General features: G+C 40.8%; 1 protein-coding gene across 2 annotated transcripts in view; it reads left to right on the plus strand.

Moving 5' to 3' along the window:
- Nucleotides 1-20,133, plus strand: part of HACD1 (3-hydroxyacyl-CoA dehydratase 1) — a 164,388-nt gene that overhangs the window by 79,953 nt on the left and 64,302 nt on the right. For both annotated transcript variants that reach the window (XM_069211543.1, XM_069211544.1), the window contains exon 2: nucleotides 2,205-2,322. In XM_069211543.1, coding sequence (XP_069067644.1) covers nucleotides 2,205-2,322 — 118 coding nt within the window. The remainder of the gene's footprint in view (nucleotides 1-2,204; nucleotides 2,323-20,133) is intronic.

The following is a 20,133-nucleotide window of genomic DNA, read 5'->3' on the forward strand; positions in this document are numbered from 1 at the left end:
ATGCAGCTGTACCCAACACTGGAATAGCTCTGGCTAGAGGTCAGGAACAAATCTCTGTTTGGCACTTAGTACTGGAACAGTAGGTGTGTTTTCTACTGCTAACGCTCTGGTAGCAAACTCTTTCCGTCAAGCATGGAATTCCTGGGACTGCTGGTGGTCAATTGTAAGTTGGTCAGCAGAAAAGAGAGAGAGTGTGTGTGTGTGTGAGTGGGAGAGAACTGGGGTTGCTACACATAATGAGTAAGTTTATTGATAGAGAAGTATGTCTTAACACTTGTGAGTGAAGTGAAATAGAGCTCTTCACATTCGGGACTCAATTGCTTTGGTAGAGATGGTTGTTAATTCAATGAATATCAGGGAGCGCTGCATGCCAGGGGACATCTATAGAGCTATGTGTGTGTCAGTCGGCGAGGAGTGAACTTTTAAGTATTAGAGAGAGAGAGCTGGGGATGCTGCAGTGGGGGGCTGAGGTGTTGCTGCAGAGTCGTGTGTGCCTCAAGCGGATATAAGGGGGCACTCCAACTGAGGTGCATTGACAATCTTTTTCTTTTTCTTTGGGAATGGAATAGTATAGAGCACTGTAGTTCAGAACTGAAGTGCATTGGCACAGCTGTGTATTACTAGACTGTATAGCACCTGGGGTGACAAAAGACAGAAATTAGGTTATTCTACATGAAGAAGAAGTGTCACAGTGCTGTCATTTGGTGTTCTCAATGTCAGGAATGAGGTGCACTTGCAGAGCTGTGTTAGAGCAGAGTCGTGTACCTAAACTTGGACCCATAAGAATATCGGTCAGTCATTCTCTACATTTTATTTATTTATTACGACCACAATCTCGAAACTTCATAATGCAGACTGCAGCTGGTGTCAAATATTATTGTAAATTAACTTTGCCAGCTGTCCTGTGGATGGCAAAATGTGAGGAGACCATTGGCTATTTGGAGTACAGCCTCTTTTTGAGCATGAGTACTCATGCCTAATTAAGTGACACTTAATTTATATGCCTCAGAAAAATAAAAAAAACTTTTTTTGCACTGTTGAGATTGAATGTATGGTCTAGACGCTGAAATTGTAAGTTGACAAGCCACACCGAGGAAGCCACCAGAATCAATACTCATTCGAGCATCTGTGCCAGGCCAAGTTATCTTCTCTCAGCTCTTTACTCTTTTGAATCTCTCTTATTTTAGCAGAGTCTCACTCATTATTTGTGAATTTCACTTGTTGCAGCACATCCTCATAGATTTGAATCACACAACGTGCTCCACAGCATCTCTCAGCATGTTGCTGTACCTTCGCTTGAACTGGGTGCACATCCCATAGCTTAGAGAAGAGTCTCTCTCATTAGATATGAATTTAATTTCTTGAAGTATAGTGTCTCCGAATGGTTGCAAATCACATATTTTGGAGCACGACCTCAGTCATCTGATGCAAGTACCACAAATTAAACTACAGGGTTACTCCTTTATTGTGAGTCCTACACTTTAGAGAACCGTACCTTTTTCACTGTGTAGATGTAATTTCTTTTGACACATTCTCTTTCTGTGGGAGTGAGTACAAGATTAATTCCCCAGAAACCTCCCAAGGAGAGTCTGTCACAACATATTATTGATTATCTATTTGGAAGAGGCAAGATAGTAATATTTAAATGAACTCAAGTGTAGAAGTGTAGCGGAATTCTGTGTGTAGGATAATGCTGCTTTTCATATGATCACCCCCATTTTTTGGACTGATGTTGCCGGGACTTTGAGTCTGTGCATAGGGACTCTGCTAGCAAGGCCCCAGTGCATGTTCTCTGACCCCTAAAACATGCCTCTAGTATATCATAGAAAAGTGTACCCAGGGCCTGTGCGTTTGAACCCTGGGCCTGTAAGTTAAATGTGACTAACAGCATGCAGCATGCCTGCGAACCTACCACTGTAGCCTGTGCTTGCAGTTTTATAATTCGACCTGTAAAAGTCACCCCATTTGACAGGCATAAAACTTCCTGAAAGGAATGAGGTACAGGGAGCAGTAGCTCATCGGGACCTGAAAATAAGCATCCGTACATTTAGAGCTTTGGCTCAGTAACGTGTTTTGCTAAACTAACCAAAATAAAATCTGTCTAATTTTCCAACCAAGCTTTTCATAGATATTTCAGGAGTCTGAAATATGTTATTGTTGCCTTCTCTGTCCTGACATCTTTATTTTTGCAACATTTCTCACAGGTGGTTGGTTCTGGCTATTGCCATGATTCGATTTTATGTGGAGACAGGAACACACAAAGGACTATATAAAAGCCTTCAGAAGACCTTGAAATTTTTCCAGACATTTGCTTTACTTGAGGTAAGCAAAGTGTGTGCATTTAGGTTTCGGATGATTAGATCTATTTTATGTAAAATGCAGTTGTTGGTAAGCAGTTTATAGAATATGGGATAATATCTAACGACCCAGCAAAGCCAACTTGCTCTCTAAAGATTATGTAAACATGAAAGCATGGGTAGCCGTCTTTGTAGTTTGGCAGTATTGTATGCACTGCTTCTTACGTATCATGAACGAATGAGTGAATAATCTATTTACATAGCACACTGCACAAGTAATAATGAGGGCCTGCGCGGTCTTATTTTTATCTAGAAAATCTACTTATGTACTAAAAGAAGAAAGTCTTTGTCTAACTTTGAATGAAGCCTGGTAAAGGTCCTGGAATATGAGAGGTCTTTACAAAACAAGGAAATCCACCTTCAATCAAGTACTAAAGAGTCAGGCCTTGACTAGACATAAAATGTATGTATAAGGTCTTGAAATAGATTATAGAATACACTAGTAGTTTATGCAGATGTCCTCTGGCCTACAAGATGTGATCTGATTTCTTAGCGCTAAACATATCTGCTGAATGCACTTGGCTGTTTGTTTTTGGCTTATACTGCTTTTAATGTGTCCAAATATGCGGCATTTTCCGCTTCAATCTGTCAATTTATTACTGCCCCTGTTAGCCCATCTAGCCCTAATAAGTAAACTTACAAGGGAACGCTAATAGGTTGATGAACCTTTTGACTCACAGTTAAGATGTTCTTACCATGGCTCCAGTACATAATCAATAATCAATACACAATAATCAACAATCATTAAGTAATCAATAAAATCAATAATTAATGGAGTCAGTAATTGTCACACACCATGACATTTCAGTCATGACTAACCACACCTTTAGTGAAGGTTTAGAATGTTTATTTCCCTATGTTAGCAATGCTAAAGCCATGTAGATTAGTCTCAAAATCATATGGAACACATACAGAAACAATAGTGGTTGTCCAAAGCGGCAGAAGAAACACAATCTAATCAAAGCATGAACTGCAACACATTCTGAAGTTATGGTGCAAATCAATAGAAAAGTCAGCTGCGTCAACGGAATGAAGTGCATGAAGGTTAGCAGAGAAATTCATGAAACATTAGTCTCTGTCATCATAAGCCCAGATCCTTAATTAACGTCAGATTAGCATCAGCATGTTGGGCTCCATGCAAAACAATTTAGTAACACAAATTTGAAAAACATCTAACTGTGGCTCTATAAAAATAACGCAGTTGGTACCTAGATAGAAAAAGCAAATATGCATGGTAATCAGATATCGGAATATACCTATCCTCAGGGTGGATCAGCAAAGCAGAATCAGTCTTCGTCCTCAGGACATCAGTCAATCAGCAAAGCATCAGGCTTCATCATCAGAAATTGTAAAAGGGCAAAGTAATTTAAGCATTGAAGTTAAGCACATCTCTAGTCAAGATGCATAAGAAAATAATAACCTCTTGGTCGGGAAAATATGGGCAGAATGAGCCAGAATGTAAGAATGACTCTCTTCTCTCCCTGCAGCATCGTTATATTAAAGTTACCTAAACTATCCACTAATTCCCTACTGGTCAGTTAATCGTATGTTTGCACTATGTCCAATAAAACTAATATCCCAAATCTATGAATTCTAATATTTCTCCGTTCTCATATTGTTGATTGGTTCGACTTGCAATGTCCTCATCATCCTGCTCGATGGGTAACAATATTAATGCTGCTTCTACGCCAGTCAGTATCTTCAATGTTCTTGTGCTGGGAAAGTCAGTCTCACACATATTACACACTAAACGTTGCATTAGCAAAACCATCATTTCCTAGCAGTCGGTTCCCGCAAAAAACTTCCGTTATGAGCATATTTAAACAATAGAATAGACATTTCACAGTTTAATTCACTTGATCAGCATTTTTATTGAATGCTAAGAAATACAGGTGTACATGAGGGCTGGCAAAATAGGCCAAGACATTCAATAAGTTAAGGCCTAAAATTAATAAAGCTAAAGCTAAATTCATAACCCTTAATATGACATATTACTGCATTAGTCAAACATATATTCAATATTTCATACTATTTAATCATTGATTAGTACACTTCGTTAACATTGGTGTCCATCCTTCGTGATCACATTTTCAAATGCGTGCATTATTTTTCTATGTTATTTCATTTTCTACATAAACTTATTATTCAAAATATAAAAACACTCATTCATAATTTTTATTAAAACATCTACGCTAGCAATCCCTCCTCTGATTACTAAATATGTCATCACACTATTACTCACAAATGTTTGCATCAGCTAAAACTTTTACAATTATATTTCTTCATAATTTTGTTTTCCCCTTGAATTTTCTCTGTAAAATGTTCCCTTTTCTTTTCTTCCCTCCCCTGATTATTCTTTAACCTTTTCATTTTAATTATTTTGCATAATTTGCACAATCCCCATATTCCAATTAGACAGACCGCAACAATTACAATTCCATGTAGTATTTTCAATAGAACCCCATTCCAAATGTTGCTGAGCCAATTTCCCACTGAAGCAAACCCTTGGCCAACCTTTTCCCAAACACCTTGTTCTTTCAATTCTTTCAAGTTAGCACTTGCATTAGTCAGATTAGTAACTAAGGCCCTCATTCTGACCCTGGCGGATACAATCCGCCAGGGCCAACGGGGGCGGGAGCACCGCCGACAGGCCGGCGGTGCTCCCTTGGTCATTCTGACCGCGGCGCTTTGGCCGCGGTCAGAACGGGAAAACCGGCGGTCTCCCGCCGGTTTTCCACTGCCCCCAGGAATCCTCCAAGCCGGCCAGCTTGCTGCGCCGGCTTGGGGATTCCGACTCCCCCTCCCGCCATCCAGTTCCTGGCGGTTCTCCCGCCGGGAACCGGATGGCGGGAGGGGGAGTCGCGGGACCCCTGGGGGCCCCTGCAGTGCCCATGCCAATGGCATGGGCACTGCAGGGGCCCCCGTAAGAGGGCCCCTACAAGTATTTCACTGTCTGCTTGGCAGACAGTGAAATACGCGACGGGTGCAACAGCACCCGTCGCACCTTCCCACTCCGCCGGCTCGATTACGAGCCGGCATCCTCGTGGGAAGGGAGTTTTTCCCTGGGCTGGCGGGCGGTCTTTTGGAGACCGCCCGCCAGCCCAGGGAAAAACTCATAATACCCTCCGCGGTCTTTTGACCGCGGAGCGGTATTATGGAGGGCTGAATTCTGGCAGGCGGCCTCCGCCGCCCGCCAGAATCAGAATGAGGGGCTAAGTCTCTTATCTCTTTACTATTATCTGGAATAAACGAACAACAATGCATAGAATTAATCATTCTACAGACTCCACCATCCTTTGCTAAAAGAATGTCTAAAGCAAGATGATTTTCAAGAGTCATAGCTCTATCAGCAGCTAATTCAGTATCTATCAGGAGTATGGCACCTGAAAAATTTGTCAGCATGTTATCCACAATAGTAGACAACCTTCGAATCTTAATTGAATTCAGAATGACTTTCACTGAAGGATTCACTGCTCCAAATATATCTCCCACTATAGCAGAAGAGGACTCCCTCCTCTATCCTTTATGATGTAATTCAGTCACTTTTGGAAACTTTTTCAGATCCTCAATTTGACAAATCTTTAGGAAAACTATCCCCAAATAATATGTCCCATACCATCGTTTTGGAAGACAGTAATAAGCATTAAGGCCACAAATGTAGTAAATCCGTGGAATAGCAGGGTCCTGTCCGTTCAACATAAATGTCAATTTACTCTGAAACAAAAACAAATGCCTACATTCACTCGTTCCCACAAATAAAGTGTCCGTGTGCGATTTAGGCCTATACTTACAAAGTTTCCCTACGTGTGGTGCATCTAAAGCTAATTTCCCCTTCATTTTAATTGCACTACAAGCATGATCATTCTTGTAAGTCCTTTTCTCTAAGCCTTTTTCTAATTTCTCTTTCAACGCTTTTTTCCTGTCATCTGTGTGATCTAAGAAGCTCTTCTTTAAAGGTGTAAGCAAGCATTTAAAAATGTTTCTATGTCTATAAGCTGTGCCAAACGTCAATGTAGGTTCAAACCCTATCTTTAGCTACTCTACTCCAATACCTAATTATAGGAACAAACGAAAACACAACATCGTAATCAGAGTAAAAATACTGCATATACTCCTGGTTATAAAATCTTGTTAGCAACAGACTACAACTTATGCCGCATGTTAGAGGTAAGCTATGATAGGTAACTCCTTCCTCGACTGATGAAGGAATCTGCGTACACACAAAGCAATTCTTCAAATCCATTGTCTCAACATACTCACTTAATAAGCAATAGAAAACATTAAAAGAAAGTTCTCCCTGTGCATTAGTATCCTCATGCAAATATTTCTCATCTAACCTAAACTTCTTTAATGCCGCTGTATTTCAAATTCTTAGCCGCACACATCTTTGCAATTCTTGACTTTAAGTACAATTCACCTGTTCCATTAGTCCTGATACTTCAGGACAGTAACTACAATTCAACTTCTCTCAATGTTCAATGCTGCACACAGTAATTTAATTACTTCATTCTTAATTTGACTTCCCCTATCTAATTCTAAAGAGATCGGAAACCCGAAACGCGGTACCAGTTCCCTTAGCAGTAGTTTAGATGCTGTGAGACTATCCTTTCTTCCTGTAGGGTACGCTTCAATCCAATGACTAAAGATGCACCAACTCATATCTAAAACCACCAGACACAGGCATCTCAATAAAATCCATTTGCATTCTGCTGAATGGACCTCCCGCTCTTCCAGTGTGGCTCAAATTTACCACTGTCCCTTTCCCTGTGTTTAGTTGTTGGCAAATGACACAACGATGGCAAACTGCTTCAGCAACCTGTATAAACTTTGGATTAAACCAATCATGTTTGAACAAACGAACCATTGAATCCCTACCAATATGTGCTTGGCCATGTTAGTACCTCACCATCTGAGACAACAGACTATTTGGTAAGGCCAACTGACCCTCCTCAGAAACCCACAATTCATCTTGTCTTTGCACACATTTCGTTTTGCTCCATGAACGTTTCTCCTCCCTGTCTACATTATTCTGCAATGTTTTTAATTCTTCCAAAGTGTCAATTTTTTTCAATGCATAGCTTGTACAAGTTTCATCTTCTTCAGGTAACAGTTCCCACTTGTCTTTGAATGATATACAGTTCAATGCGCAAAACCTTGCAACTTGATCCGCATATCCATTTCCCAATGACACATAGTCCTGCGACTTCAGATGTGCACTGCAGTTCACCACAGCAATCTTTTCAGGCATTTGAATAGTGTGTAACAATTCTTTGATTCTCTCACCATTTCTCACTGGTGAACCAGAGGAGGACAGAAAACCTCTTTGTGACCACAACTGACCAAAATCATGAACTATTCAAAATCCATACTGGCCATCCGTATAGATTGTAACTTTCAACTGAGTAGAAACATGTCACGCTCTACTAATGGCTACCAGTTCAGCTATTTGGGCAGAATACACTCCTTGAAACTAAGAAGCTTCCAAGGTACCTGTAATTGTGCACACAGCATATCCTGCTCTTAGTGTCCCTGTATTGTCTCTCAGACAAGAACCATTAACAAAGATAATTTGGTCATTTTTCTTCCAATCGGGTATCGCTAATGTCAAGTCTCGGTTTTGTGCACAACTCAGTTACTTCGAAACAATCATGTTCAACATCTTTCTCTTTTTCAATTTCAGCATTTTCACTTGGAAGTAAGGTTGCCGGGTTCTGTATTGTACATCTTTTCATTGATATATTTGGTGACCCCAGAATACTCATTTCGTATCTAGTCAACCTCGCACCAGTCAAATATTGAGTTTTCGTCCTTGTCAGTAGAATCTCAATACAGTGAGAGACCATTACAGTCAGGGGATGTCCCATCACAATGCCCTCAAACTGTGTAAGGCTCTGACCAAATGCGGCAACTGCACGCAAACAACCCGGTAAGGCTGCTGCAACTGGCTCCAATGTAGCTGAAAAATAGGTTATTAGGCGGTTTACGCCTCCATGGACCTGTGTCAAGACAGACAAAGAACATGCATCACGCTCATGACAAAACAATGTGAAAGGCTTTGTGTAATCAGGCATACCCAACACTGGAGCCCTGCACAAACTCTCTCTCAATTCAGTGAACTCTTTCATTTCATCCTGATCTAACACTATGGGATCAGTGACTTCCTTATGAGTCAGGTTCTGCAATGTTCTTGAAATGACTGAAAAATTTGGAATCCAATGGCTACAATACCCCACCATTCCCAAAAACATCCTGACATCTCTCTGGGTAGTCAGGGGATTTATCTGCAATATTGTTGTATTCCTTTGGATATCTTCCTTGAACCCTTCTCAATCTGGTGACCTAAGTATTTCATCACTTTCTGACAGTACTGCAATTTCAGTGGAGACACTTTGGGGGTCATTCTGACCCTGGCGGTCATCGCGCCAGGGTCGACGACCACGGAAGCACCGCCAACAGGCTGGCGGTGGTTCCTAAGGTTTTCCGACCGCGGCTGTAAAGCCGCGGTCGCCCAGCCGGGTCCGGCGGTTTCCCGCCGGATTTCCCCTGGCTGGGGGAATCCTCCATGGCGGCGCTGCTTGCAGCGCCGCCATGGGGATTCCGACCCCCTTCCCGCCAGCCTGTTTCTGGCGGTTTTCACCGCCAGAAACAGGATGGCGGGGACGGGTGTCGTGGGGCCCCTGGGGGCCCCATAAAGGTTTTCACTGTCTGCTTGGCAGACAGTGAAAATCGCGACAGGTGCAACTGCACCCGTCGCACCCCTGCAACTCCGCCGGCTCCATTCGGAGCCGGCTTCATTGTTGCAGGGCCTTTCCCGCTGGGCCGGCGGGTGCTCTTTTGGCGGGCGCCCGCCGGCCCAGCGGGAAAGCCAGAATGGCCTCCGCGGTCTTTTGACCGCGGAGCGGCCAAGTGGCAGTTCCCGCCCGGCAGGTGGTGCCCGCCGCCCGCTGAAGTTAGAATGAGGGGCTTTGTGTTCATTCTTTCCCAAAAGGTTCAACAGGGCAATCGTATCATACTTGCACTCGTCTCTTGTTTTGGACGCAAGCAGGAAGTCATCAATGTAATGCACCAAGGTCGATTGGAAAGGCAATTCGAACGACTCCATATTATTTTTCAAGACCTGATTGTATATGGAAGGTGTCTCTGAACACCCTAGAGGAATTCTGCACCAGCAATAGACTTGATACAGGAATTTGAAACAAAAGAGAAATTGGCTATCTTCATGAAGAGGCATGGAAAAGAATGCTTGTGACAAATTGATGGCAGTGAACCACTCGGCATCACATGGAATCTGGAACATTATCACAGCTGGATTTGGCACCATGGGACAACATTTGACCACAATCTAATTAATTTTTCGCAGATCCTGAACAATCCGAACCTTCCCACAGGGCTTCTTCAAACCCATTATTGGTGAGTTACACAAACTGCTCATTACTTCTTTCAGAACCCCGTGCTTCACAAAGTCTGCAATTATCTGAGTCACTTTCATCAGAACATGTTGGGGCATGTGGTACTGCGGAAGTTGAGGGAAAACTGCATTCAGCTTTATGGTAACTTTAGCTGGCTCCATTCCCTTTATCAAACCTACTTCTTTTCCTGTCAAACCCCACACCTTCTCTTTTACCGTTCCCTGCAAATCAGGATGGAGCTCTTTCACTGTGAACATTGGGAAAAAACTCAATCAAAGGGTACGCCTCATTTGTAGTTTCACACTCTGTTTCTGGGGCTTGTTCTTCTTCATCACTATTCATCTGAATCTCAATTCCATCATTTGAACAAGTAATTAAACATTTTGTTTTACACAACAAGTCTCTCACCAGTAGGGATACTGGATTTGAATCGCAGACTACAAATTTATGCGATCTTTGAAGGTTGCCAATCCCAACTTGAACTGGATCTGTTATCGGGTTTGTCAAATACTGGTTTGCTACCCCCACAATCTGAACTGTTCTACCTGAAAGGGGCAAATTCGGAACTTCTGCACTTCTCACTGTAGAGAGTGTAGCTCCTGTGTCCACCAAGAATGAAACTCTGTGACCCATAACCTTTCCCTTGACATAGGGTCCTCTCTGGTCTACTTCTAAAGAAGTTGCAAGCACACATGGCTCCTCATCTGAACTGTCACTCGTCAATTCATCATTTATTCCATTCTTACTATGTAGCAGGAATTGGTTCTCTGTGTTACTACTTCTGTTTTGCCTTTGACCTGTGACCTGTTGAGTAAGCATCATCTGTTGCTGCTCCATCGGGACTTGAGGTATTTGAATTTGCTGTCTAGTTACCATGGGAACCTGCTATTGCATCGGCTGCAACTGTGACACTTGTGCACTGGGCATTTCCACCTGCTGCATGGGCTGAAAATTCTGCACTTGATTCACATTATTCTGAAAATTTGGATTGGGACCTCTCACTCTCGGTCCTCTCACATTCTGGAATGAATTGATGTCATTAGTCTGCTTAACAACACTTTCCTGCACCATCATCGGACACCCAATGTCCCAATCGGTTTCCAATGTCCCACAGCTCCGCAAATGTAACATGGCAATAGCTTCTTCATTCCCTGCACATCATTCTGAACCACTACAGTATTCAAGTCTGGACCACGATTCATATTGCCTCCATGACCCCTACATATCATTGGAGACTGAAAAATCATATTTCCCTGCCGCAGGTGTGGCAACTGCTGTGAAAAATTTCCTTGTACTCCTTTCTGTGCTGCTTTGATCTGCATCTCCATCGCCGTCTCTTTCAACTTTTTCTGCTTCAATTCAGTCTCATCGCTACAGTATTTCGCATACTGCAACACTTCATCAATCAGCTTTGCTTGCCAGCAAATCAAATGACTCTAAATCATCTGGCTAATTTCAGGTCTCAATCCTTCCACAAATCTAAACACATAATGTAGAATGTCTTTCACCTCAATTGTCACTGTACCACTGTAATGCTTGATACCTGCAACAATCTCTCATAATACACATGTATCAACTCTTTTGCTTCCTGAGCTGTCCTGTCAATCCTCTGCCAATCAATATTCTTAGGTGAAATCCTCGATTTCGGAAACTGAATCACCTTATAGTAATATTTCATTACTTCAGGAGAGGGTGCACCTGTATTCTTGTCTCTCTCTGGTTCACTCGTTGGCCAGTATACACTCCTCTTACACCCAATAAACAAGTCAGCTGGAACCACTATCTCTAGTAATGTGTTTAAGTCTTCCCACAAACACTTCGCAAGTTTCACAAACCTGTCTGTCTGCTGATATCACTCTACTAGCTGTTCTCTCAATTTTGGCTAATCATTTGTAAATGATAGAATGTCACTTCTGCTCCACGGGACTTGAACAAAAATTTCCCCCTGAAATTTCTCTCACTGGTAAAATCTTTACTGGATCTTTATCCTGCTGCTCATTTTCAGTCAGCTCTAAAGAATCCCTTTTTATCTTGTCTTTTTTCTTTATCCATCTGCCTTCCCATTTGTCTAATGCTCTCCAGGTCTGAGCACTCTGAAGCAATTCCTTAAGGTGTGCATTCATTCCGGCAGATCTCATGTGTTCAAAATCTTTCACCTCAAAATCTAATCTGTAGCTCCTTTTCAAATGCTTTGTTTTCTCAACCTCTATGCCGTATTTCTCTGCCAAATCTGTTAATCTCTGTTGCACCTTGCTCACTTCTCTCATAATTTTTGGGCACAGGTATCTCAATTCCGCCTCTGGGTAGGATTCTATTCTGTTCAGCCCCATAGTTCCCTCAATGAGTTCACCTGCTTCCATGCTTAGTCTAGCACAATTCAAATACTCCTCCCCTTTTGGGGCATTCTGTGGGGTATTCAGCTTGTCTAACTATTCAGTTAACTGCTGAGCTGTCAGTCCTTGTAATGAAATGTTGCTTGCTTGGACCGGGGGCACCTGCTGTGCAACTGCATTTGGAGTCTGCAGTGTCAATAATTTCAAGTTCTGGCTAACATATGGTCCTCTCACTGTATCTGGAAGTACTACAAATGGACTAAGGTCTAACAATAATCTTGAACCGTCAAAAGTCTGACCCACAGGAGAGACTACCTGAACATGTTCATTATGTCCTCCCCTCATTAGGCTCTGGGACATTGCTCCCTGTTCACTTATAGTCAGTTTCTTTTGTGCAAATAATAGGTAGTGATATAGCATCTGGGGCTGCTCTGGCACCTACACTCTGTGAGAGAGTAACTCCCATATTCTGATTCATCATCGGCGTCATGTCTGATAGTGTCCCTGTCAATGGAGCAAATCTTGGCACTACTTGCGGTTGCACTTGGGGCAACAAAATCAGAGTCGGCTCAGTCTGAACCAGTATTGGTCTCGGAATCACCTGCTCCGAGGGCACTACTAAGTTCAAAGTCATTTCCATAATGGGCACATCAGGATAAATTCTCTGCACCTGTGGCGGTTGCATTTGAGTCTGCACTACAGGAGTAGTAGGCACATTGAGACCACTTTGCACCACATTCTGTGTCAGGTTAGCTTTAACCTTCACCGGGCTTACTGTCCCATTAACCTGTGTCGGGCTGTTGGATCAACACTAGTACTCCGACCACTCTCATGTACTGTATAAGGTGGTGGTCGATCTCTCAATAACTGTGTAATCGTCCGATTCCTCGTCTATGTTTGAAGACTTTCTAGCCTCTTTACTCTCGGATGGGCTTTTATTAGTTTTCCAGTCACTTTCTTTCCTTCCTTCTCATTGTGTAATTGCCGGAAACAATTTAATCTCCTGCAAAGTCTCCATTCTCCATACCTTCTGAACACAATCCCATCTAGCTTCCGCTAGAATCTCAAATTTCAATTGCTGTTGCTGTCTGGCTACTAGCTCCCAAATCGCTAATGCCTCAAACTGTGCTGGTCTCGGAAGGGGCTTCGATTCATATACTACCATCCGTAAATGCTCCAAAACCCTCAAATTGAACGTCCCATTTGTAGGAAACGCTAAGTTCCCATCTTTCTTTGTCAATTTGCACCATTGCTTTAACCAAAGACATGGCGCGACACCTCTCTCTTCCATTACAATGTAAGCTGGTGTATTCTCTGGTGGTGTAGCCTCGCCTACACTCGCTGTATCTCCCCTTGGGGCACTTTTTAATGCTTTGAAAAACTTCATCTTTTCTACTTTTTGTTATTCAAAATAAAATCAGGAAGTGACTTTTAATCCCAAGATTCCTTTCACCTACGTTCTCAACCAATTGCCTCTCACGGATGGCTGCCAATCCGTGCGTGACCCTTCTCACTAACAGACCTATCCCAGCGCGGCTCCAATGTCGTCCCACTCACACATATTGCGGCTGACAAAGTCTTGCGGCTTGTCCTCCTAAACTCCAATTCACACAAAACTAATGCAAAATATTGAAAGCACTAATCAAAAACCAACAACTGAAAACAAATCTGCTGGTTTACTACACGAATGGTAACACAGTCGCTTCAGAAACCTTATGGATTTTTCACTGATGGCTTTTCCTGCACTTACAACTACTCCTTCTTTCTCGGTCTCCCAGATCCGCAAGCAAAATTCGACCTGCAAAATTTACTCTCAACTGATCAATGGGTCTGTCCTGGTGCACATAGGACTCACCAAATCTCAGTCTAAATTTTTATCGCTCACTTTAACTCACACACTGACTTGCTGACCATGCCCGATCAACCTACTAAACCAGACAAATTACAACAAAAAACCAAGTGGCTCATACACTTTCAATTTACTCCGAGTCTTAGACCTCGCAGGGTCTGTACATCAACAACCATGTGGACAATTTTTTTAGCACAAAGCACCACACTCATATAAAGTTTGACGACATCCCTACTCTCATACTGCGGAGTACGCACACTTCTACTACAACTTAATTTGGAGTACGCAAACTCTCTAAAATCCTCACAAACCTCGCAATTCACCTGCGATTTGCATAAGCTGTGCAATCGCAACCAATTTCACTCACACTATCACTAGAACTCCGGGAGTATCCCAAACAACCATTAGCGGGATCCAGAATCTGGGAGAGTCATTTTTGGGCCTAAGAGAACATCATTTTCTCTCCAGGTATCATTATTGAAAAACTAAATCCAAATCTCAATAATGATGAACCCTCAGAGAACCAACTCACCAAGCTGCTACCATTTCTGAGAACACCTGTTACTGTGTACTGCGCGTCTATGGTAAGCTCCTAAGGCCTCACACATATTATACTTAAAATGTTGCATTAGCAAGAACATCAATACAATATACATTTCACAGTTTAATTCACTTGGTCAGCATTTTTATTAAACACTAAGAAATACAGCTTACATGAGGCCTGGCAAAATAGGCCAAGACATTCGCAAAGTTAAGGCCAAAAATTAATAAAGCTAAAGCTAAATTCATAACCCTTAATATGACATATTACTGCATTAGTCCAACATATATTCAATATTTCATACTATTTAATCATTGATTAGTACACTTCGTTACAATTGGTGGCCATTCTTCGTGATCACATTTTCAAATGCGTGCATTATTTCATTTTCTACATAAACTTATTATTCAAAATACATAAACACTCATTAATAATTTTTTATCAAAACATCTGCGCTAGCACCCCCACTAGTTTGGAAATCAGATGGAAGAAAGGTAATAAGTGTATGACAATAGGCATGCTGAATATATGACAAAATATCTGAAAATGTGTAATACAAGCTTCTGTCGATCTACTGTGGAAGTTCATGACATTTCAGAGTTGTAGACTAGGTCCTGTATGGACTTCCTTTGTAGACCGATACAGCTTGGTATTTTAATTACATATATGTTATCCTTTAGAATTCTTCATCATCTCTTTGGGAGCGTTTTGGGGAGACCATTTTTCTTATTTCCCAAACTGAAAAGCAGGTTTCCTTACACAGACTTAATAACAATAAACATTTTTCGCATTTGGTATCCATACAGTTTTTTCTATACAATCATGTTAAAAAGATTAGGTAATCAAATAATAAAACTCGATTTTGACGTTCAGCTTAGCAGGCTCTTTAAACACAAGTCAAAATCACAATTAATCACCAACATGATGAATTTTCTTTACATATTTTGCCAAGACTTTAATTGTGCAATGCTTCAAATACATACTTTACTACCTGATAATAGATCTTATTAGTTTCACCTCATAGACATAATTGTGATGCAATCCTATTTTCTCTAAAGATACGATATTGAAACTCCTTTTAGAGGGTCATTAGTCCTAGACAAATTGACACAATATGAATTAGAGATTCGTGATTGAGTTGACGTAACTAACAATTCCATTCCTGTTACCCTTCCTTACTCCCAAAAGCAGTTATACCAAGGATGTTGATTATTGTAATCAAATATAGGGACTGATATACGATTCTGTATCAATGGGGATATGTGTTGATAAATAAGGGTCATATTTTGTATAAACCTTTCATGTCCTAAAGCTAGATAATTTTGAGGATTTAAGCAAGAATAATACTGACTTAACATTGACCCTAATTTCAGTATGGGTTGGTTCCCTTTGGACTCAGGAAAACTCTTATCATTAGTTACCTTCTTTGGGTTAATTTTAATAAGCAATTTACATGCATACAGCTTATTTATCCATTACGTTTTTTATCACAAACTTAAAAGATCCTTGTTTCTCACTTGCTTTCCATGTCTGACGGGCCATGATATGGCCTCTCCTGGCACTTGTTTTGAGCTGGCTATAGGGCATGAATGCTGCCTTATCTCTTTTTGTCATACTGCAGTAGTTCCAAAAACTAGCTGGAACAGACACTGAGGAAAATAAGAACTCATACCAAACAAAATCCTTAGTTGGTTCCATTCCACACAATCCATTCCCTCGCTTGTGGTATAAGGACAAATTGAAGGGTTGCACAGTAATATAGCATTAACTTTTGGTTCAAAAGCATTTAGACGAGGGCCACATGTTCCAACTGCATAACAGTTACAAAACATCAAAACTAAAGCAACACCTAGTTTGGTATGATAATTACTGGGGCCGATTAACAAAAGCATGTATGAGTAAGGGAAGAGGTACCACAGGATCCTCTTTATGTACTCTTACACACCTTTCTGAATCAACTCTGAAACATCCAAATCTCCATAAATAGATGTGCAAAGAGGGCACAATCCTTTGTATTTGTACAAATTGTGTATGAATATTTTGTGGATATTTCTATTTTATTCCCAATTTAGATCCTTTTTGCAAGTTCACAAGGGCATGTAAGAGGACGTAAAAGTGTACTAGAGGATTACTACTTTATGTACTCCAAAATGCCTTGTGAATAGGCCCCTACACACCACAAACTCCTTCAGTTTTATCCCATTTATCACCCATCTAAACTATTCATTATTAGTTTGTTGGCTTAGTTGTATTCAGTTGTATTATGAAATAACTGTTAATATTCTCTGTAAATTAAGGGTGGTCTTATTAACATCATCTGCATAAGAAAGAATTGAAATAGAATTTAAACATAATTGAGGAAAAAAAGCTGTTCTTACATAAATAACAGCCAGATAAGCTGTATGTAATCTAAAGCTACTTTGAGTTATTGGTTACAAGTTAGTTTCCTGTATCCAGGTTTCCATATATGATAATAACTTTTTAGCAAACCATTTCTTTTTGCGTCTAGCAACGCAATCTTTCTATAACTACTAGGGATGGTTCTTTCACATTCTTTATTAATGCCCACCAAAATGCAACATTTCCATGGATGTTGCACTGTGATATTGTAAGATACAGAATTAAATAAACTAAGCAATTTATATTCTGAGAAACTGGTATTATATTTGAATACAGTAACTGGGATACTTTTGGGGTGGGGCCCACATAAGGATTCAGCACCCTTAACTAGTTAACCAATTTTTATTAGCCAGTTTGTTAGCCAAATCTACTTTTAATGGCATTTACTGCCACATGACCTTTTTATTTTTCCATACAACTGTTGAAAGTGTTCTTCCCAAGTCAGAAATGAGATGATATTGCCAAGTTACTTCTAACATACAACAATACTATTATTACTAGTATTACCAAAACCTGAATTTACACCAGTCTTAACTTTTGGTGGTCTCCCTCATCTGGGCTACTGATATTTTTTCTTCCTTTTCAAAGGCTGCCCGAAGATTCTAACTACAGTGATGTACTACCAGCCACTTTCCAGGAATTTGATCTGGGCCCTCATAAGTTTTGTAAGGCAGTGTTTATTCTTTATGTATTCCGAACCAACCACGTTTTGCTAAGATTTGAGGATTCATTTACATTTAGATGATCTATCTGCACACACTCAACTAGAAGATTTGGTAACGATTGGCAAGTTTGTTCCTGATTGATGAAAACTTCAATCATCATTATTCTGGAACCAAAATCAAGTATTGCCCCCTTGAATTTACTCCTCTGGGATTCAATTCAGTTGTTTACGATCTTTGGTAATTTCACTGACCATCAGAGTCTTTTACGGCTGTCCATCTTTGCAAAATCATCCTTGGCTGTTCTAGTGGTGGCAGATTCACCATCCTCCTGAAAAGACACTATAAAAGAATAAGCAGGTACAAGTAGATGTCAGGGGCCCTGACACTGTTAATTGTAATGAACAGCAAGCTATCATAGGCAAAATATGTGGGTTGAGCTGGGCCTTCCTTATGAAAGCGGTTATTCAGTTGTCTGAATTGCAAGGCATGTAACCTCTCCCTTATATAAAAACTTATTCGTTTTCTCAGTTGATAGTTGAGGCCAGGGCACAAGTCCTAAAAAATGGAAGTGGAGGGATTACCAAGTTAGGCAGTATGCAAGTGACATCACGTTGTGTGATCACACTACCCATGACTTTACAAGAAGTGACATTAAATCTAAAGACCTCACACATATGTTTAGTAGGTCTGTCTTAAGTACATTTGAGAGCTTTATGAGTATACATACATCCACGCATGTAACACTTAACACGACGCAAGGTAACCCAATGCAGGGCAATGTGCTGCCTTGCATTTGTGTTTTTCTTTTTTTTCTTTTTTTATTAACTCAATGAGAATTTGAGTGGCACTATCAATCTCAAAATAGTTTTTGCCTCAAGGTTGCACCAGAAAAGTGATGCAACCCTAATGCAAGATCTGCACCTCAACTTATACTTTTGTTTTTAAAAACACTGCCACAAAGGAATTAACAACAAGGAGAAACAGGAAAGTACATGTGTTCTGCTTAATTAGTTGCAAAGTCTGAATTCTAAAATATCTTATGGGGCTAAGGCACCTGCTGCAGAGATATTTGGGTTCCTAGTAAATCTGAAAGAATTATAATAATGGTAATATAACTTTGGTGGTTAACACATTTGCTGGAAAGATCTGTGTTTTGTTTAGTGTCCCTTTTAACTCAAAGTAGCATAGATGGTTAATGTGTCTCATGCAAAGCACATCATGTACCATGTGAGGGAAAAAAGGCAACCAGGGCACTCCTAAGTCATGGAACCGAGATACGTAGATTAGCAGATGAATTTATTAGTAAACCTCCATGGTGATAACTTAATATTTATACAGTAATAATAGTGTCCATATGTTCTGATAAATGCATGAAAATTCGGTAACAGCCAACACGTGTTTCGTCCTCAACGGACTTCTTCAAGGCTCATGAACTAAACTGTAAATGGGAATCAAAATGTTCCCGTTGGAGTTCCACGTGAGAATTCAGGGAGACCATGCACAGGACAGGTTTTTATTTTAGGTAGATAGCTATGTGGGTTACAGCTTTTAACACAGATACGTTTGTTACTTGCAGGTCAGAAATTGTATTTCTTCTAATATAGTGCAGTGAGGGTTATGTGTCTCTCTTACACCTTGTCACCCTCACTGTCTTATGTAACATACTGAACATTGGTGTACTAACTTGTGTGAATGAATGTCAATGTAATTTTGATGAGTAGCGCTATAACAGAAAGAATAAATAGGTGTATTTAAATTTTTATTTTGTGTAAATACCAGGACAGACCAACACATCTGACATTCTTGCAGCAGTGTATGCATATCACTTGTATACAGGGACTGTACAAAGTCAAAGTGTGCCTCTCTTAAGTAGTTGTGAAGTGCTAACAAGCTATGAGCCTTTGTTTCCCCTCCACTGCATTCTAGATGTTAGGCTCCAGATAGGAGCGAGGCAGGATACTCAAACAAGAGGAGGCCTGAAGACCCCTTAAATTTGGTCTTTGTGATGGGCCCAACTGGAGCTTGAACTATGAAAGCCCCATCCCGCCTTCACATTGTTGCTCAGATCGAAGGCAGACAAATTGCAGGCGCTGCTGAATGTGTCATAGTATCTGAACATTACACCGAGACATGTTTAGCATTTAACAGGAGGGCCCAGCTTTTTCTTGTTGTCCACCCTGTGAAAATAGTGGGTGGACACCATCTACCTCCATGAACCCTCCCTGACTTGTGCCCTGGTTGAGCCTAGCTGTGGGCAATCCCCATAAAGAGCCACAGATAATAAAACATGAATCATTCTGCTCTTTGAGGAAGAGATCACGGTTCAAGCCACCTGGTATAAGAATTAGAAATGTAAGGTACTTGTCACAAACATCTGTAATTCTGTTAAAGAACTCTCCAAGGTTCTTATCATGCTTATTCACTGAAGGTGGTGCATGTAGATTTCCAGGATCTGGATTTCGATGTTTCCTAGGCATAATCAATGGTTGCATCTAAAGTTATAGGTAAAGTTCCTTGGTTTTGCAACGTTTTGATAATTCCTGCCACGTTTCATGATAGTAGCTTGGAACCATTGTTTT

This window comes from Pleurodeles waltl, chromosome 10 (assembly GCF_031143425.1).
Source record: "Pleurodeles waltl isolate 20211129_DDA chromosome 10, aPleWal1.hap1.20221129, whole genome shotgun sequence".
In the NCBI taxonomy this organism is placed as follows: Eukaryota; Metazoa; Chordata; class Amphibia; order Caudata; family Salamandridae; genus Pleurodeles; species Pleurodeles waltl.